The sequence below is a fragment of the Solanum verrucosum genome, unplaced genomic scaffold (genome assembly GCF_900185275.1).
Source record: "Solanum verrucosum unplaced genomic scaffold, falcon-dt-bn FXZP01000060.1, whole genome shotgun sequence".
Taxonomy (NCBI): Eukaryota; Viridiplantae; Streptophyta; class Magnoliopsida; order Solanales; family Solanaceae; genus Solanum; species Solanum verrucosum.
In genome coordinates, this window is record NW_026020129.1 from 1785892 (window position 1) to 1808591 (window position 22700).

The following is a 22700-nucleotide window of genomic DNA, read 5'->3' on the forward strand; positions in this document are numbered from 1 at the left end:
TTTTTATTAAATGGGACGCTAGGCATGCTTCAAGATGAGATGACAGAACATTACTCCCCTGGATGTTCTCTCCAGGCGAAATTTGCCACGTTTACTGAGCGGTTGAATCCCCTGCACGCAAGAGAACATTTTTTTGAATCCCTCGATGAAAATCTTGCCTTCACCACTATTGTCTTCAAATCTATCTTCTTTCCTGGTGCTCGATCATGTATCATTATTTTCTGGTAAATGATAAAAATTTATGCACGTTGAACCACTAGTTATTTACAATATGTTGCTGAATTGTATTTGGATATTGCCTTTATCATTTTAATTTTCAGAGTTGCTGACAGACCTGTTTTATTAGATCATGAGGAATGTTCGGGCATCTGGTGTAGATACAATTAGCAATTTGCCTTGTAATGTTCTCGATGGAATTCTAGAGTGCTTGCCTTGGAAAGATGCAGTGAGGATCAGTATCTTGTGAAAATACTGGAGGTACAAATGGATAACACGTCAAGAACTTGATTTTAATGATGAGTTTTTCAAGTCTTTCAAACAAGATGAAGAAGGCAAGAGAATCATTTACCAAGTTCTGTTAGTCCATAAAGGACCAATACTGAAGTTTAGACTCTGTAATTTTACGAGTTGTCCTGACATTGATCATTGGATGCACTTCTTGTCGAAGAAAAATGTCTAGGAATTCACCCTTCATGAAGATTAGGAAATCATTTACCTCATCACCTTTTTGCATTCCGGCAACTAAGGTATTTGGAATTTCAAGATTGCTTGTTCCACCCTCCACACGGTTTCAAAGGGTTTAAGAAGCTTATTAGTCTCGATCTTTTGCATGTCACTTTTGTTCCATCAATATTTACAAATATCATCTCTAAAAGCCCGTTGCTTGAACGATTGAGGTTGTGTTCCTGCACAAACTTTGACACCCTTGAAATTGATGTCGGTAATCTCAAATTCTTTGAGTTTATTGGAGAAACAAAATCCATTTCCTTCAAGAACGCTCCTATGCTTGAAAAAGTTACTTTGTCTTTCATCGAATAACGACTTTTGACTGATACATCTCCTTTTTGCTCCAATCTTACAAAGTTCTTTCATTACATGCCTTCATTGCTAGAACTGAATCTATGCGGTTCAATATTAGAGGTAACGTACATTTGTGATTTTCTACCAATCATAACCAAATGATGAATCTAATTGGTATGTTAAAGTATTTTTTGACTTGCTTCTAGCAGGGGTGGCTCAATGCCTTTAAAAATGAGGCAAACGTCTTAGGCCCCCAAATTTGAGGGGCCCCATTTTTAATAATAATAATAGAATTATTATAAATATTTTTTAAACAAAAAAAATAATTATGTTTTGTCATTCTTTTAGTTCGTTTCGAAACATTAAAGAATGTTTCTTTCTCTTTTGTCAATTTTAAATTTAACTTCCACATGACATGTTTAAGATCACAAGATTAAAAAATATTTTCGTATATATATATATTTGGCTTTGGATTTCAAAAATAAAAGCTAGGCCTCCTATTTATATTTGGCTTTAAGCCACTAATTTGCTTGAGCCGCCATTGACTTCTAGTACTAGATGGATGGAGGATATTGTTTAACCTGTTGTAGAATTTCTACGATGCCAATCATTCTCGTGCTGAGAAGCTTCAAAGAGTTCATGTGAACTTGTTTATGGGTCTTGAAATGAAAATGGAATTTATGAAGTTCATTTTGGCCTCTGCACCTGTACTTAAGGAGGTTTTCATTTGGAATTTTGCGTGTCTCCTTCATCGTTCGGATAAACAAATGATGGACGAGATGAAAGAAATCTGCAGAGCATCACCTAATATTGAATTCATATTTGAATAAGTTTAGTTGGAAGATCGCGGTGAACCCCAAGAAGTCATGGAAGTGTCATGGTTTTGCTTAAATAGTACTTGTGCTTTAGTTTGTCTGTTATGACTTTTCAATCAAATTCAAGGTCAACAAGATGATGCTATGTGTCTAAATGATGTGGCAGCTCCGAGTCAAAATAAAAACGAATCAAAAGTCGCCAAGTGTTCAAAAGGTGTGTCTTGACTGATTACAAGCAAAAGTTACAATATATAGAGAGATACATGCATCATAAACAACATTGTTTCTACAGAAAAAGAATGAAACAAATTTGGTACCATATTTACACAATAAACATTGAATCATTCTTTTCTTACGATAATATTAGTCAAATTGTTAGTTTTTTTTAGAGATCTAACTATATATGGTTCCTTTCATAAAAAGATAAGGCAGTGATTGTTATGGGTCGAACAAGATGGGTAGATCTAGCCGATTTAGAGGTTGTGAATAATTGACAAACACATCCATCTAGATCTATGGGAAGTTTAGATTTTCCTGTTCGTGTTGCTCTCATGACTATTACTACCTTGTTATGAGATTTCTGCTCTAGAACGTATTCGCATAAGAGGTTGTCATGAGATCTTTCACTCCATACTTAGATCCTATGTTGCTCGGAGTCAGGTGCAGATGTCCGATACATGGTGCGGATCTAGAGGTCGGGTCGGATTTTCTATGATCTAAACTTTAAGATTCGTGGATATAGATCCATGGATGGACCGGGGTGGGATTGAGCTAAAAATAATTCATGTACAGAAAACTCGAGGAGAAAATATATATCAAGAGGAGAATTCTGAAAGGAGATAAAAGGAAAGGGAGTGATAATAGAAATTTAAGCATACAAGGTACTCAATTTTCTTCAATTTCACATTAGTTTTTGTTTAGAATTTCTCCCTTGAATTTGGTCAAAGTACCCCAAAGACCAGATTAGGTGCGAATCTCACATCTACTAACCCACACCCCATCGTGTTGACATGGGTGCAACACTAAAAGTGAAGGAATTCGAGCAACTTAGATTAGACCCTCTCATAAACAAATATTTGGAAGAAACAAATGATGCAATACTCATATCAATAAAATCTATTAACATGAAGAAAATTCATGACAAAGAAAGAGCACTGAATTAAAGTTGGGGTACGTTCTGATCTTTATCAGTTGACTCAGTTATAAAATGAGTGACTTACAATTTAAGTGTTGCTCTGTCATATCAATTTTCTGTTTTTTTTTTTCTTTATACATGTTCCCCTTTAAGTATAATCTTGACTTGTTAGCAAGCTATGTTTATTGTTGTTAATATAATTTTTTTAACATAATTTTTACAATATTTTAAATTGTTAATGTATATTATTATTTTTGTCCCAACTTATGTGACATAAATAGAATTTTAAAAATTAACTTAATTTTTTATATATCTTTTAAATATTTAAAGTTGTCAATTATTATAATTTGTAATAATTTTTATGTAGTTTTCAGATAATATATGTTAATTTTCATGTTTTAATTGATCTGTATTGATAGAATTTTATGAAAAACGACGGTATAGTTGGGCAATAAGGCCAGCTAATAAAAAAATATTCTCAAGGAAATCAATAGATAAATAGAGTAACAGATTTACATTCTGATAATTGAATTATCACACATTAGTTACTCTAATCAACAAGACTCAAACAATTTATTTTTTTGGTTAAACAAACAATATTACTCAAATGTGAACTTCAATTCACAGGCGTCCATAATTTAAAGACTTTGGGTGCATCAATATTATCTTAGCTTAAATATGAATTTTAAGCTAAATTTAAAATAAAAATAGTAAAAAAGGACGCTTCGGGTGCATCAATATTATCTTAGGTCAAATATGAGATCTATGCTAAACTTAAAATAAAAACAGTGAAAAAAGGCTTTATAACTGAATTTAAACCCGGATCTCATATGTGATTCTTTTGGCTTGTATCAATGGCACAAGGGCACTCATATACTCCTTATAGGTACAGTGTTAATTATTTCATCCGTCTCTTTTTATATGTCACATTTTTACTTTGCACTTGCATTAAAAAATGATGTAACTTACCTTCTACCCTTATTTATTGTTTTCTTAAGTCAACTTTACAATAAATGATGAATACATTTTCAAGATTAATTAACTACTCTATCAAGGATATAATAGACAAAATATGAATTGTGATTCAACTATTTATAGAAAGAAATGAGATATAAAAAGTAACATAGTGAGTATATCCTAGTTTCTATGATTTCTGAAGATAGATATATATAGGAATGACTCATTTGTCAATTATTTTTCATGATAAACTCAGCAATTGCCAGACAAGCATATGTTGATGAAACACAGGTGAAAGCTGCTAACTGTGCCCCTAACTGTCCTGCATTTCGGGTAAAATCTTACTGCCTCCGGCTTTCGATCTCTCTGAGACTCTCAGTACTGGTAAACATCTTGTATAATCTTTGATTATTTGCTCTCAAATTGTACTTCTTTGTTGAATAATCAACTTATCATCAACCCATCAGGTTAGGTTTTCTTTGGGATTTTTTTTTTTTTATGATAATCATGTCTCTGCCTGCCAGTTTAACCGACTAATTCACTAGTACCATAAGTTGTCCAAATCATCTTGTGTTTTGACGCCTCTGGAATTTGAACCTTAGATATCGTGATTTTCAACCCATCTACTGGCCAGAAATGGTGTGGTAATATCACCGGAAGATTAATTCCTGATTCTTTTTGAACCGGAGAAATCACTTGGTGGATAATGGATTCATGATTCTCCACTTAAATATTAGGTTAGGGTTCGAACCTATTGCATGTAAGAACTAGGGATGGATATTGGTAAAAGGACTGCAAGTAACTAATTAGGACATGCTACAAAAGAATTGGATTGGTAATATTTGGTTATATAACGTTTAACGAAGTCAATCAGAAAACAATTTAAACATTTGGTTTCCACATGTATTAATTGTTAATGACATGGATGAGCCTTTTTTTCAAACATAAATGTCATAGATGATCCTTTTCTCAAAGTTAAATGGTATATTTGAGCCTTTTCCCCTTTATTTAAAAATATAAATGGGCAAGTTAGGCATACTTCAAGAGCTTAAAGTAAGATGAGAGGAGGAAATTAAACATTACTTTGTGGATCTTAATCTCACATTACTTCGGTGCCCTGGATGTTCTCTCTTTGACATGCTCCTGTTTTTATGTCTAAGGAGTTATAACTCATTGTGGTTGCTCTTCGGAGTCTATTTTATCTACTAAAACTCCATCATTGGATAGTGTATATAATTACACTATTGTCTTCAATCTATGTTCTTTCCCGTGCTCAATCATGTATCATTCTCTAATGATGTTGAACCACTAGTTATTTTCTATACATTAACTGAAATGTATTTGGATATTGCCTTCATCCCTGATTTTAATTTTCAGAATTGCTGACAAACTTGTTTTGTTAGACCATGAGGAATGCTTGGACATCTGGTGTAGATACAATTAGCAATTTGCCTTGTAATGTTCTCGATGAAATACTTGGGTGCTTGCCTTGGAAAGATGCAGTGAAGACCAGTATCTTGTCAAAAGACTGGAGGTACAAATGGGTAACACGTCAAGAACTTGATTTTAATGATGAGTTTTTCAAGTCTTTCAAACAAGATGAAGAAGCCAAGAGAATCATTTACCAAGTCCTATTAGTCCATAAAGGACCAATACTGAAGTTTAGACTCTGTAGGATTACGAGTTGTCCTGATATTGATCATTGGATCCACTTCTTGTCGAAGAAAAATGTCCACGAATTCACCCTTGATGTAGGCTTAGGAAACAAATATCATTCACCTCATCATCTTTTTACATTCCAGCAACTAAGGTTTTTGGAACTTAAAGATTGCTTGTTCCACCCTCCACTCGGTTTCAAAGGGTTTGAGAAGCTTATTAATCTCGATCTTGTGCGTGTCACTTTTGATCCATCAATATTTACTAATCTCATCTCTAAAAGCCCGTTGCTTGAACGATTGAGGTTGCGTTGCTGCACAAACCTTGACATCCTTGAAATCGATGCTGCTAATCTTAAATTCTATGAGTTTATTGGAAAAACAAAATCCATTTCCTTCAGGAACGCTCCTATGCTTGAAAAAGTTACTGTGGCGATCCTTGGACGGCGACTTTTGACTGATACATCTCCTGTTTGCTCTAATTTCCCAAAGTTCTTCTATTACATGCCTTCACTGCTGGAACTGGAAATAAGCGGTACAATATTAGAGGTAAGGTACATTTGTGATATACTATCATAACTAAATGATGAATCTGATTGGTGTTTTAAAGTAATTTTTAACTTTCTTGTAGTACTTGATCAAGGGAGGTTTACCAGAGAGTCCCCCAAATGCTCTGAACAATATCAAATCTCTCACTATTTCGTCCATGTCTTTAAGAAACGCCCAGGTGGTTTCAAGTGCAGTTTACTTGATTACAAGCTGTCCTAAATTACAAGATCTTACACTTGAATTTGTAAGCACTCTCTTGTTTTTTTTTTCATTAAGGTGATTGAATATGGTTTCTTATTCATCTGAACTCGCCTAACTAACCGTTCCTCAAATATTCTTTAGTACCAAGTGGGGGTGGGGGATATTGTTGAACCTGTTGTACAGTTGCTACGAGCCCAATCATCCTCAAGCGGTGCTGTGAAGCTTCAAAAGGTCCAAGTGAACATGTTTACTGGTCTTGAGATGGAAATGGAGTTTATGAAGTTTATATTGGCATCTGCACCTGTACTTGAGGAGATCTTCATTTGGAATTGTACACATTGCCTTTTTCGTTCCTGTAAACAAATGATCGATGAGATGAAAGAATTCCGCAGAGCATCACCCAATGTTGAATTCACATTTGAAGAAATCGATATGGAAGGTGGATATGAACATGAAGAAGTCATGGAAGTGCCATGATTTTGCTAACATATTTTGTTTTGTAGCACTTAGTTTGCCTGTTATGCCCTGTCTTGTCTGTCTAATATTATGCCGTATGTATATATGTGCTTGGCTAAGTAAGTTATAACAGTTTGATGAACTATGACTCTACTTGTAATGGTCACTGTATTACTATGTTATTCCTATTTTGGCCCGTGTTATACAATTATGCATATTTAATCTTTAATTAACTTAAATGTGTAGTTTTTGTCTATAAAACTGAATAAATGGGGTAACCTTTTGTCTAAATAAGGAGTAATAAAAAAACGTTTTCAAAGTGGATACATGAAACTTAGGAGGTTCGAATAGGGATAATCGGATCAGTTTGCTAACATCAAGGACAAATTTGTCCTATTTTTAATAGTTCAAGGGTATTTTTGGGACAAATATTAAATGAAGGATATCTTTGTTTCATTTCAATAGTTCGGGATTCTTTTTGGCCATTGTTTTTTTTTTTTTTTGATTTTATGATAATTTTGTTTAGCACTTAACTTCAGTATACACATAAAGTTAAAGGCATAATACATCAGTAGAACCTTTAACTTGATCTCATTTTATGTTTATTCCCTCAAACTTTGGATGTAACTTGTATAAAATTAAACAAATAGACACATACGTCCTATATGACATCCTATGTGACAATTTGCATCTTACGTGGTGTAATAAACTGAAGTGCTGATGATTCAGCCCAATTGCACACAAAGGAAAATGGTTTAACATTCGTGATTTGTATTATATACGCCTTTCCTCAATTGACGCACCCAACGTTATCTTTTATCTTAAGTATACCCCTAAACTATTTAAAAGTTCGTCTCAATTGAATAAATATTTCTTTTGGAAGTACACGTTCTTTTGAAGAAGCACTTCAATTTTTTATCAAAAAATTAAGAATGTGAAACCTTCTGGTTATATTGTTTGATCTTAAACATGTAATAGAAGTGCTTTTCATATATTTTGTCATAAGGTTATATTTATATTTGAAAAATGTTATAAATTATATTTATATATTAAATTTAATATATTGTTAATTTATAAAATATATTTACATACATGTTAGAATATTCAGTTCGGTTAGACATTTTTTTTATTTTCTTTTATAAATTAAAAGGGCCATTCCAATTGTTCGGAATGGTTACACACTTAAACAAAAAATCACGATTTTATTGAAAAATGATATAAATCGATTCGGTACGGTTAGGTTCAATTGGTTTAGTCAATTTTTCATATTCTTTTGACACCCTACATGAGTTATAAACTCAAATGCCTAATTAACACTAGATAGAATTATCTTGTGCAAGCACGGGTCTAGGGGTGTGCAAAAATTGAACTGAAAAAAATGTTATTAGTTTATTGTTATTGGGTTAACAGTTATTTAATGATCTTATAAAAAAAATTATTGGGTTATTGGTTCGATATTGGTTTTTTAATATTAGGTTGTTGGATTAACCGATAACCCATTAAGAATATACTAATTTACTATTTTAATTTTTAATCACTGATAAATATCAAACAAAAAATATTAATATAATCACTGTATTAGACTATAACTATAAGGACCCTACACAGTTAACACTACTTAATTCTACTCTATGTATTTACCCTTTAGGTTTTAGCATTACTTTAGTCTTTAGGTTCACAATGTCAAAATCTAAAGAACTAAAAACAACGTTGGGCTAGCGTTTGCAACGACGATGACAACAAGGATTAGGCAACGACTAGGGTGGTGAATTGCGAGTATTTTGCTATAGTACTTTTACTACACTAACCATAATTTTTGTACTCACAGAGTAATTTGATTTCTCTCTTTTTTATTTCGTGTCAAATTATTGGACAAATTATATATTTGTTTTGAAAGCATTTTCTTACTGGTTAAATTAAAACCGAACCGTTAAAGACCACAAACTAATAACAAATATATATATCTTATTATTTTGATTGTTGGTTTAGCATAATTAAAAAAAATCAAAAATCGATAAATCGAATCGATAATACTTAAAACTGAACTGAACCGATCGATACATACACCCGTACACGGGCCAACTTGCACGGGCCAACACGTGTTGTTCTAGCGAAATTCGTTTCAACAGATGTAATGACATTCTATTGTAGTGAAATTTGTTTCAAAAGATACAATAAATGAAATAAAAATGACAAGTAAAAGAGTTTTTCATAAAACATGGGCCATAATCTTGATTAATTTCTTCACATCAACTGCAAGCATTGTTTATCCTATCAGATTTATAAAATTTGTAAACAAAACGATAATGAAAAAATAAAAATAAGAAGATTTTTCTAAATTTGAAAGAATTGCTAACCTCAAAATTTATGAGATCAAACTGAGAAAGAGCGTGTGAAACAAAAAAAAAAACAGTACTAGAAAAAATAAGAGAAAAGAAAAAGAAGTCTTATATATCCATCTAATATGAGGACTGAGGTGGCTATAGTCAATTAAACCACGTAGTTAATGTATTGGCAATTGAAGGAAAAACCACGTAATATTAAGAAGCTTAGAACTAATTAAATGACAAATATACCCACAATTTGAATTTAATGACCAAAAACAAAGATGTTAAATCACAAACATTAGGGGTATATTTGTACAAATAAGAAAATATAAATTAATTTCAACCTCTCTGTCCTGCATTTTGGGTAAAATCTTACTGTCTCCGGCTTTCGATCTGTCTGAGACTCTCAGTACTGGTAAGTAAGCGTCTTCTATAATCATTGATTATTTGCTCTCAAATTTTAGTTATTTGTTGAATAATCAACTTATCATCAACCCATCAAGCTAGGTTTTGTTTGGGGATTTTTTTTTTTATTGATAATCATGTCTCTGCCTGCCAGTTTAACCTTGGCTAATGCAAGGAGGAAAATCCATATATAAGTTTTCAATAAATTAGATGGGAGGAATATCCATCAACCAAATGTGTTTAAGTTCGCTGCAGGGGCGGCTCAACGTAATTGGGGGCCTAAAGCGAAATTTCAATTTGCGGCCTAAAATATAAATACACTTCATATACGTATTTATTCAAAAAAAAAAATTACACTATTAAGATGAAAATTATTAGTACTTAATATTGTTTTTTGAGTTACTAGTTTTAGGTAAGATTTTATCAACTCAACATTGAAAAACATCCTTTAAGTGAGACAGTTATTATATGTATTGTTAACATAATGATATAAGTAATACGTTGATAATTATTAAATAAAGATAAGAGTTAGAAGTTTAGAATCATAGAATTTGACTCAAAAAGTTGATGACTTAGTATACCTCATTTTAATATGCTTAGAGTAATGCTTGAAACTAAAATTTAAAAAGAAATAAAAAAGAATTTGTAATTCACTTTGTTCAACATTTTTCACTGTTAATTCTTATTTTTAACAAAGTACAAAAGATGTTAAAGTGGATAAAATAATTTATTTTAAAAAAAATTATACTTTTTATCATAAATAACTAATTTTTCTATAAAAAATTTAATACATAATTTATTCTTGACAAAAATTTGGGGCCCCCGGAATTTGGGGGCCTAAGGCAAAGGCCTTATTTTTGAAAGCATAGAGCCAGCCCTGGTTCGCTGTCATCCTATCCTTCCGCCATATTTATTGAAGGGGGTTCAACTAAATACCAGATTGTATTGTGTATGTAGCTAGGTTAAATATTATTTTATGTGTACATATATACTTGTTGAATCCTCTGCATACAAGAGAACATTCCCTTGATGAAAATCTTGCCTTCACCACTAGTCTTCAAATCTATCTTCTTTTGTGGCGCTCAATCACGTATCATTATTTTCTCTCTATGATATAATTGGTAAATGATAAAATTTATGCAGTTGCAGACGTTGAACCACTAGTTATTTTCAATACATTGCTGAAATGTATTTGGATATTGCCTTTAACCCTGATTTTAATTTTCAGAGTTGTTGACAAACTTATTTTGTTGGACCATGAGGAATGCTTCGACATCTGGTGTAGATACAATTAGCAATTTGCATTGTAATGTTCTGGATGCTATTCTTGGGTGCTTGCCTTGGGAAAGATGCAGTGAAGACCAGTATCTTGTCAAAAGACTGGAGGTACAAATGGGTAACACGTCAAGAACTTGATTTCAATGATGAGTTTTTCAAGTCTTTCAAACAAGATGAAGAAGCCAAGAGAATTATTTACCAAGTCCTATTAGTCCATAAAGGACCAATACTGAAGTTTAGACTCCATAGGATTACAAGTTGTCCTGATATTGATCATTGGATGCACTTCTTATCGAAGAAAAATGTCCAGGAATTCACCCTTCATGTAAGATCAGGAAATCATTTACCTCATCACCTTTTTACATTCCAGCAACTAAGGTTTTTGGAACTTCAAGATTGCTTTTTCCACCCTCCAATCGGTTTCAAAGGGTTTGAGAAGCTTATTAATCTCGATCTTATGGACGTCAATTTTGATCCATCAATATTAACAAATCTCATCTCTAAAAGCCCGTTGCTTGAACGGTTGAGGTTGCGTTCCATCACAAGCTTTGACATCCTTGAAATTGATGCTGCTAATCTCAAATTCTTTGAGTTTATTGGAAAAACAAAATCCATTTCCTTCAAGAACGCTCCTATGCTTGAAAAAGTTACCGTGGGTTTCCTTGGACGACGACTTTTGACTGATACATCTCCTGTTTGCTCTAATTTCCCAAAGTTCTTCCATTACATGCCTTCACTACTGGAACTGGATATATGTGGTACAACATTAGAGGTAATGTACATTTGTTATATTACTATCATAACGAAATGATGAATCTGATTGGTGTCTTGAAGTAATTTTTGACTTTCTTGTAGTACTTGATCAAGGGAGGTTTACCAGAGAGTCCCCCAATTGCTCTGAACAATATCAAATCTCTCATTATATCGTCCATGTCTCTAATAAACGCCGAGGTGGTTTCAAGTGCCGTTTACTTGATTACAAGTTGTCCTAAATTACAAGATCTTACAATTGACTTTGTAAGCACTCTCTTAATTTTTTTTCATTAAGGAGATTGGATATGGTTTCTTATTCATCTGAACTCGCCTAATTAACCGTTCCTCAAAAATTCTTTAGTACCCTGTGGGGGATATTGTTGAACCTGCTGTACAGTTGCTACGAGCCCAATCATCCTCATATGGTGTTGTGAAGCTTCAAAGAGTTCGAGTGAACATGTTTACTGGTCTCGAGATGGAAATGGCGTTTATGAAGTTTATATTGGCATCTGCACCTTTACTTGAGGAGATCTTCATTTGGAATTGTATGTGTTTCCTTTTTCGTTCATGTAAACAAATGATCGATGAGATGAAGGAATTCCGCAGAGCATCACCCAATGTTGAATTCACATTTGATATGGAAGGTGGATCATATGAACATGAAGAAGTCACGGAAGTGCCATGATTTTGCTAACATATTTTGTTTTGTAGCACTTAATTAGTTTGCCTGTTATGCCCTGTTTGTCTAATATTATGTAGTATGTATATATGTGCTTGGCTAAGTAAGAACTATTTCAAGAACTGTGACTCTACTTGTAATGGTCACTGTATTATTATGTTATTCCCATTTTTGGCCCCTGTGTTATACAATTATGCATATTTAATCTTTAATTAGCTTAAATGTGTAGTATTTATTATTTTACTATCTAATAAAGGGGAATAGCAGGCAGCAAACTGTCAACACGTCTGCTTGTGTTACCTGCTTATTCCCCTTGGCTGCCTCTTCATCATTTAGTCAACTGATATATGCTCTTTATTAAATTAAAAAAAAAAGGCTGTTACATGCTGCCACTTCTTCATCCAATGAAAATGGAAAAAGAAAATTGTCTTCTTCATCCAATGAAAAAAATGTGAAAATTCATTTAAAATTTCAATTGTAAACTTACTTTCTTAAGATCCTTCATAAGATGGAGTCATGAAAATATTTATGGGCATCATTTATATTTTATATTTATCATTTTTTTATCAATTATTTTTAATTTTATTATAGTCAATTCTTGAAATTCTATCGGTGAAATACCACAAATAATGGGAAAATTACGCGGTTAAGCAAATTTATACTATTTAATTATTCATCATAGTTATAGTACTCGCGACTAACATTATACATTAATTACGTGGGCTGATTTCGAGTTTGTATAATTAGCCACGTTTGTATATATATAATTTGCCAGAATATACAAATACATATGTATAATACACAATTATCTAACCGATATACATATACAATTCACCTCTCTCCCACTCTCTACCCTCTCTCGCTCACCTCTCTCCTCCCTCTCCCAATCTTGCTTGCCATATATACAAATGCATATGTATAATATACAATTATCTAACCGATATACATATACAATTCACCTCTCTCCCACTTTTTGCCCTCTCTCGCTTGCCTCTCTCCTCTCTTTCCCAGTCTCGCTCACCTCTCTTCTTCCTAACATGTAGCTATGAATTGTAATTATCAAACTATAGCTATGGAGAGTAATTAGACTATTTTTGAGTGACTATATGTGAAAGTTCTTCAATAAACATTACGAATTTCAGATAATGATAATTGGGCCCGTGCTTTCTTTCTGGTTTGTCTATAAAACTGAATAGATGGGGTAATCTTTTGTCAAGGTGGAGTCCATCTAAATTAATGGAGTAATAAAAAGGTTTACAAAGTGGATACATGAGACTTGGAGGTCTGAATAGGGATAATTGAATCAGTTTTGTAACATCAAGGGCATTAATTTTTGTCCATTTTTTAATAGTTCAAAGGTATTGTTGGGCCAAAGACTCAATGAAGGATATTTTGTTTCATTTTCAATAATTCGAGATTCTTTTTGTTTTTTTCTCTATTTTATGATAATTTTGGTAAGCACTTAACTTCAGTCATTTTTAAGAACCAAATATACACATAAGGATTATATTAGATTAACTAAAAGGTAATGTGTTTATTGGTTGAATATTAAAAAGATCAAAATTAGATAGCGTCATAACTAGGTGGGGTTATTTTAGTTTTTTCTACCGTGACCTAATATAAAATGTTATATTATTGTTTAGTCCAAACTTGAACAAATCTGGCTAGTAAGTAAAATATGAGTATACATAAGTGTTTTTTTTTTTCGTAAAGAAAAAGGATGAAAACGAGACTTTAGTATATAAATTTAATCTAATACTAATTGATTGACTATCTGAACAATAAACTTTAATTTACAGATAGAAAACTCGCTAATTTGTTTGCTTTATCATTAAGTACCTACTTTTATATAACTTGTGAAGACAAATAAATAATTTAAAAATCTTTTTCATCGACTTCAATAACATATAAATCAATTTTATCAATGATGATTAAGGTGGAGTGGTAAGCATTCGACCTTTAGGTATAAAATCATCTTTATTAAAAAATATTTTTATTCCAATATGTCAAACTTTCTGATACAAATCTAAATTTAATCAAACTTCAAATCATTTTGCCAAATATCGGAGGAAAAAAAACAACGAAAAAAGGTAAGATAAGAAATAAAATAAAATAATTAAATAATGAGAAAAAAAATTAAAATACTGACGCAATCAATCGTTACATAAAATAAAATTTTTTATCATTATTTTGACAATGAATTTAATGGATACATTTCAATAAAATTTAAATAACAACCAAAATACATAATATTTAAACTGACGATACCATACAACGACAACAACCATCCAAGCAAGGCGTTGAATGTTAAAGTGGGATTTAATTCTAATTTTGTTACCTACCACTGGACCGATGGCATGAATTAATTGTGTCACTGAGTTACATTAGGTGGAACCCGTAATTACGTAAAAGTTTTACTACAAATTAGTTGTATTAATAATCATGTATTCATGTTCATGTTACATATATTGTCCGTTTCATATTAGTTGATTATTATATTAAAAAATAGTTGTCTTATATTAGTTGATCACCTTACTAAATCAAGAAAATATTAATTACATTAGATGCTATTAATTTATTTTAAAGTATTTACATTTGTTTGCAATTTCAATAAGTTTTTTAAAGAGTAAATTAATAAATTATCTTTTTATTTATAATTTTTTAAGCATCGTACAAAATAAAAAGTAATCAATTAAGATGGAACAGAGGGAGTGTAGATGTCTAAGTTCATGGCACCAATTATTTTAACTAATATATATACAGCACCAACCAACAGCATATTTCTACATTGAAAAACTTACGGTATATTTTGTTCTCTCCATCATTTATTCTTCTTTACATTTTTGGTAAGACTTTTACTTAATGAATCTTGCATCATCATTTTCTTGAGAATAATATCAGTCTCTTATTCTTAGTTTTTGAGAGATCTAAATATGGGTTTTGATTTATAGCTATAGATCTACCCATAGATCTGGTCGATTCATTTTTCAGTAGAGGTTATGAATAATTGATAAATACAGGTGTACAAAAGTTTTGAAATAGTCATACCCGTAGATATGTGTGACTAGATTTTTATTGTGACTAGATCAAGACCTTTGTACACTTGTATTCTGTCGCTACTTACAACCTCTACTGAAAAATAATTGGCTAAATCTACAAAAAATTTAGATTTTTTAATGCCCGTTGCACCCATAACTATCACCGCCTTATCCTTTGATCAGACAGGGAATGTACGAAGGAATCCATAGTTAGATTCTCTCAAAAACTAGTAAGAGGTTGATCTTGTTTGCAAGAAACATATGATGCAATATTCATAATGTTAAAGTTGCAAATTTGTAAAGAAGAAGAAAATTGATGAAACAAATAGACTGTCAAATTGTTTCCTTTATCCCTAATCACAAATCAACTATAGAAGATAAAGATCTACTGATTTTTATTTTTCCCGTGATGGCTAAAGACGTATTTATGATTTAAATTTTATGGATTTAACTTTAATTTTCTAGGTTACTAATATTGTGTTCATTATATCTTTTAAACTATGATTCAGATCTACTATTTCTTTCAATTTTAATACATAAATATCAGTATTGAACTCATTTTATCTTTAAACAATGATTCAGATCTACTGTTTATTCAAATATTGATAAATTTTTAATTCATAAGTTTATATTGTGTTGATCATAAACCTAATGCTTCATGTTGCATTAAATCAATGAACTTATGCTATATGTTCTTGCATATATGCTTTATGATAAATCATAATTAGTTAACATATATTTTAATATTATTTAATTTTATGATTTAATTATAATAAATTCATACCTAATTTGGTGTGAACATGGAGTGTTGATATATAATTGTTTATAACATAATAGAAGAGATTAAAGGCGTCAATTAGGGAGGTTCCTTTCTTTCTAAAAGGGTAGGCTTAAATTTCAAAGTGGGGCCCAATCTTGCATGGAAAAATAGTTCCTCTTTCTACAAAAGTGTCTTTCATTTTTCACGCCACATCACACACCGTTTATTTTTTACTCGATTTGTTTCGATTTATGTGATACATTTTATTTTGCGAGTAAAATAATTTAAGTTAGATAAAAAATTTACTCATAGAAACTTAAAGTTTTTTAAAATAAAATTTATATTTTTGTAAATTACATAAAAAGTATTATAAATCACAATAATTGACAATTCAAAATATTTAAAAGATATATGAAAAAAATACGGTAAAAACAAACTTGTTTAAATCCCAAAATTCAAAATATATCACATAAATTAGGAAAAAGAAATATATTTTATTATATAGAATATTTAGCATTCGTTAGAAACTAATCAAGTAGGCATCCCACAAAAACACGTACCGGAAGGATGTGCACAGACGAGACCAAATTTTAGAAGAGTTGGAACTGTGTGATATACTAAGCCAAAAGAAATAAATTAATTTTATGGGTGTGTTTGGTATGAAGGAAAATATTTTCTAATTTTTTCATGTTTAATTGGGTAAAATAATTTGGAAAATGTTTTCTAAATCAACCTATTTTTCTCAAATTTAAGGAAAATGACTTCCCTTCAAAACTTAAGGAAACATTTTCCAAAACTCTCTTTCGACCCCCCACCCATCCACCTACCCTATCAGCTCCCCCAAAAAAAATAATTTAAGTTTGTTTTTAAAAAATATTTTCAACTTCAAAATTTCATTTTTTCGCCCCTACCCTCGACCTCCCCCCTCACCCCCCACCCCCAATTTTTTTTTTTTAAAATTTGTTTTTAAAAAATATTTTCAACTTCAAAATTTCTTTTTTCACCCCTACCTCAATCCCTCCCCACCAGCCCCCCACCCCCAAAAATAATTTTAAGTTTGTTTTTAGAAAATATTTTAAGCTTCAAAATTTCATGTTTAAGTTAAATCACTAAACATGGTAAATATTTTTTTAAAATTGGAAAGATATTAAATGGAATAGATTTTTTTTTAAAAAAAAAAACAGAAAAAACAATGTATATTTGAAAATTCAAATTACACATAATCTTTCCTATATAATAAGTTAAAAAAATCTCCACACTATCACACACTTCCATTTCTTTCCGGGGATTTTAATTATTTAATCGGTTATTTATCTAAACTTCTAACTTCTTAGTGAGAGGTTCGATTACTCAGTAATTTTCTCTCCTGTTGTCCCTTTCCCACCCTGACTTTTTTTTTAATAAAAAAACTTCCATTTCTGTCTCTCACACACACATTCAAGCCGCACGCAAAAGTGGGTCCAAAACCAATAAGCTAAATCGAAGATTGATCATTGAATTTAATGTTATGATAAAATTTATTTTGTGATTTCTAACTAGATTTATCATTTTCTTTTGTCTTATTTATGTGCATTATTTAACTTAGGCATGTTGTTAAATAAATAAATAAATAAAAAGACTTTTAAAATTTATAGTTTAAAACAATCCTTAATAATGTGATAATTCTATTGGTATGAACTGAAAAAAAAGATGTGTTTTAAGAGTACTTTATATATTTATGTGTTATAGATTTTAATTATTCCAATTTAAGTGATTGTAAAATAAAAAATAAACGTATGTAACATAATTAAACGTATTTACAATCATACATATTTTAAAATACCCATTACGTGATTACAAAAGTTATAGGTGTAAAGGGAAAGACTTCGTTATAGATTTTAATAATTCACATCTTTAAAATAAATATATTTTAATGGTTGAAACCTGAATAATTAAGGTTAAAACATTATTAAGTGTAAACAAATGAAGCTTAAATCAATATTACAATTATAATTTATATTCATGATTAGTTTTATTTTATTTCTTATTACATCAATTCGATACTTCTTAGAAGACTTTAAAAATATTAAAACATTAAGATGTATTTTTTAAAAAAATTATAAGAGAACGTTTTCGTAGTTTATATTCTAGACTTAAAAATTTCAAACAAAACATACACACACTTTCATTTTTTATTTTATTAAAAAAAATTGGGAGTATAATAAAAGTCACTTTTACTTGAAAAAGAAAAGAAACTCTTGGATAAGAATAAGGATATATTTGGAAATGGAGGGCAAAGTTGTCTATTGTCGAAGGCAGTTTTTTTTTGCCTTAATAAGGCATACTCTAAACTTGGCTTCAAATTTTAATTTTGACCTCCAACTTTCATAGTGCACAAACAAGCACTTTAACTATCCAACCTTTTAATAAATAAACACGCGAATCCTACTTGGCAAAACGCGTGATGTGCACGTATTCTGCGCGAGTGAAGAGTAGTTTTCAAGTCCCACAACAGTAAAAAAATGCTGAAATGACAACTCTACCCCCTGGATTTCGGCCAATCTCCGGCAACCCAAAACCTCCGTTCATTTTCTTCTTTTTCAGGCAAAACGCCACCAAATACCCAGCTGTTCTCCTTCTTTCTCACATCGGAGCACAACCCATGAAGCAAAAAAGGTCGCTAAACCCACCAAATACCCGACCCCAAACCCATCAGATCCGCCATCTCTGGCGAGAATTCAAATGACCCCCCAAACCCCATGAAAACAGACCCAACAACCACAAACACCTAAACCAAGAAGCCAGTCATCAACAAACCTCTAAGCTCTATCAAACAATGAGCTCCAAGCTCTAAAAACCATTAGGAGGAATTAATTTTGATTCTTGTATATAAATTAAAATTAATTTTGATTTTTTTTAGTTCTAAAATGACGTGTAAAATATTTAATTAGTTGGCAGCCATTGAGTGGCTCACTAATACATGTTGGAGCGTTTGCATTTCACGCTCTTTGGCTGCAAAAATTGTGTGTTTATTTATTTAAAAGTTGAATAGTTAAAGTGTCTGTTTGTGCACTTTGAAAGTTGGAGGTCAAAGTTAAAATTTGAAGCCAAGTTTAGGGTCAAATATATGTATTATGCCTAACAGTTACCCATCTGTTGTGTATTATGGTGTTTACCCCCAAACTTCCATGAAAACGGCAGTTTTGGATCTCTCATGCTTCAAATTTGACATTTTGAAGTAATTTTTATGTGAAATTTCAGAAGTGTCTGCAACTCGTAAGTATTTGATAATGAGGAGTGATAGGAGATTTGTCGCAGATATAATTAGCAATGTGCCCTATAATGTTCTCGATGAAATTCTAGGATGCTTGCCTTGTAAAAACGCAGTGAAGACCAGTATCTTGTCAAAAGATTAGAGGTACAAATGGGTAACACGTGCAAAACTTGATTTTAATGGTGAGTTTTTCGCGTGTTTCGAAGACCATCAAGTAGCCAAGTCAATCATTTATCAAATCCTACTACTCCATAAAGGACCAATATTGAAGTTTACACTCCATGGCCCTAAAGTGAAGGGTTGTCCTGATATTAATCACTGGATACTCTTCTTGTCAAAGAAAAATGTCGAGGAATTCAGCCTTCACATATGCACATTCATCAAATATCATTTACCTTCTCAGTTTTTTACATTTCAACAACTAAGACATCTGGAACTTGATACGTGCTTTTTCCACCCTCCACCTGATTTCAAAGGGTACGAGAAGCTTATCAATCTTGATTTTCATAGTGTCATTTTCGATCTAGCAATATTTAAGAATCTCATTTCCAAATGCCCATTGCTTGAAAGATTTGAGGCTGTATTGCTGCACAGACTCTGACATTCTTGAAATTGATGCTGCTAATCTCAAATGGTTCGAATTTTATGGAACGTCGAAGTCCATTTGCTTCAAGAATGCCCCTATGCTTAGAAACGTTAATATGTATCTCGATCCACAAGTTTTGACTGATCCATCACCTGTTTGTTCTAATGTTACAAAGTTCTTCCATTACATGCCTTCCCTGCAGGAACTCGAACTATGTGGTTCAACATTAGAGGTAATGTACACTACTTGTGATAATATTAATTATAGTTGGTACATATCATAACCAAATGTTGTATCTTTAACCAATTTTTGACTTGCTTCTAGTACTTGATCATGGGAGGTATACCAGAGAGTCCTCCGACTGCTCTAAACAATGTCAAATTTCACTGTATTTTGGACATGTGTTTACGAAATGTCAAGGAGTTTTCTAGTGTTGTTTATTTGATTACAAGCTGCCCTAAATTACAGGAGCTTAGAATTGAATGTGTAAGCACTCTTGTATTTTCTCATTAACCTGATTGAATATGGTTTCTTCATCAGAACCCGCCTAACTGTTTACCAAAATTTCTTTCGGGTGAGGCAAGTTACATGAACTATTAACACTATTCTATAAGCAATGTGTGTATTTTGAAAAGAATCAAGTCTTTTTATTTGATTGAATATTTTCATTAGATCAATATCTTCTACTTGTATTATTTCTATTAACACTTTTAATTCAAAAAATAAATCAAAACCATCAATATCAGGATAACTATTATGGGTTAGAGAAAGTTCAGGGTCAAGACAATATTTTTTTGAATTCTCATCATCTAGTGATCTCAAGTTACTACTAAATAAGAAATCATAAAAAAAAATCATATGCTTCAATTGGTTCAAATTTATTTTGAAGTGAAAAAATAGCTTGATCTACCCTATATATTCAACTCATATGCAATTTCCTTAGTAGAAATCATAGCACCCATAGTACATATAATTTTTTTCTAAAAAATAGAGGCCCCCAAAAATATGCGGCCCCAAGTGATGGCTTTAGTGACCTAGGGGTTAAGACGGCCCTAGCATTATGAAGATGCTTCAGAGAGTGGAGATGCAGGGTTTTACTGGTTTTGAGATGGACATGGAATTTATGAAGATTATATTGGCATCTGCACCTGTACTAGAGGAGATCGTTTGGAATATGACACATTATATTCATCGGGGTACAAAGATGATGGATGAGATGAAACAATTTTCGCGAGTATCACCCGATGTTAGATTCATATTTGAAGAAGCTTATGCAGATCCAGAATTTCCATGACTTAGCTTATTGCTTATTCAAAGTTCATATTTGCTCCTTGTAATATAGCTTTTATGAACCTTGTTTTTTTTCCATGGCAGTGCAAGTAATGTATATTTTAGTATTTAATATTTCAAGTCGTGCAATTCAAATTATTTTTGTTGCCCCTCGGAATTGGCATTTGGTTTCATATCATTAGGCTCCTTTGAACGGAAGCGTATTGCAGATTCACATTGGTACATATCATAACCAACTGATATTTCAAACAACTTAATTGCCATGGTAGTTTCAAATGTTATTCAAAAACATTGATGATCTTAACTGTTTACTTGATTATATGTTGCTCAAATTAAAAGGGTGATTGAATATGGTTTCTTCAGCTTAACTCGCCTAACGTTAATCACTGTGCAATGTTGTGGATCCTATGACTAATTCAGACGATGTATTAAAAGTAGAAGATTTTGATTACACTTGTAACATTCCCGGTGAGTTTTAGCTAGCTTGCATTTTCAATTCTCTTAGCTCAGGTGACCGAAAAAGTTGTTCTCTTGATTGTTGTCACTTGCTCTGTGTCAAAGAGCAGAGTCGCGATTCCTTTGATTCGGGATGAAAATCATTCTGAATTGGGGATGACAGTACTATGATGAGTCGGACAGAGGATCATATCAGATGGGGAGGTCTGCTGCAGATAGAATTAGCAATTTGCCTCACAATGTTGGTGATTAGAGTCTAGGATCCTTGCCTTTGCGCGACACAATAAGAACAAATATTTTGCCAAGGGAGTGGAGGTACAAATGGGTACAAGTACATTCATAATTAGTGTTTGGCGCTAACAACGTTTAGGATTTGGTAATATATAGTGAATGAAATAAGGTCTAAGAGGAGACAATAGAAAGCCATTTGAGGATAACACTGGTTACAGGGTTATGAACCTTGCCTCTAACATCCGTTTGAATCAAAGCATTTGATGTGAATATCATAATTTTATAAAACAATGAATCAATGACATTTATTACCATTTACTAATAATGAAATGTATTTAGACAGGATGCCAATTACATAAGATTTATTTCTTAAATTTTTTAAATTTTGAAATGGCTAAGATCATCATCTTCCTAATTACAAAGTTTTAGCCATCAATCCTGATGTATTTATGTGAATATCATAAATATCATGTATTGATGACATTTATTACCATTTACTATGTACATAATGAAATATATTTAGACAAGTACTCTTAGAGATTTATGAGATATTTTTTTGGACTCCGAGTCAAAACAAGAACGAATCAAAAGCTGCCAAGTGTTCAAAATAACGTGTATTGGCCGATTACAAGCAAAAGGTTTAGAATATATAGAGATACAAACATGATAAAACGACATTGCTTCTATAGAAAAAGAATGAAACAAAACAAGAAAACTTGAGTTGTCTTTCTAATTCTCTCAGTTAAAGTTTACAGATGTACCAACATTTTTAAGCAATGGATATTGCATCAGTCTTTTTTGCAAATAAGATTAGTCTTTTAATTATTAGTTTCTAAGAGATCTAATTGTATATGGT

The 22700-nt window shown here is 31.7% G+C and overlaps 1 protein-coding gene and 2 pseudogenes across 1 annotated transcript in view; all 3 read left to right on the forward strand.

Moving 5' to 3' along the window:
- The first annotated feature begins 349 nt into the window (after positions 1-349).
- Positions 350-12236, forward strand: LOC125826306 (F-box/FBD/LRR-repeat protein At1g13570-like; annotated as a pseudogene).
- LOC125827028 (F-box/FBD/LRR-repeat protein At1g13570-like) overlaps positions 5266-22700 on the forward strand; it is a 35631-nt gene continuing 18196 nt past the window's right edge. Inside the window, exons 1-4 of the mRNA XM_049506383.1 lie at positions 5266-6131; positions 6214-6375; positions 6474-6857; positions 12279-12293. Coding sequence (XP_049362340.1) covers positions 5334-6131; positions 6214-6375; positions 6474-6809 — 1296 coding nt within the window. The 5' untranslated portion in view covers positions 5266-5333 and the 3' untranslated portion in view covers positions 6810-6857; positions 12279-12293. The remainder of the gene's footprint in view (positions 6132-6213; positions 6376-6473; positions 6858-12278; positions 12294-22700) is intronic.
- LOC125826307 (F-box/FBD/LRR-repeat protein At1g13570-like) lies at positions 19298-21866 on the forward strand (annotated as a pseudogene).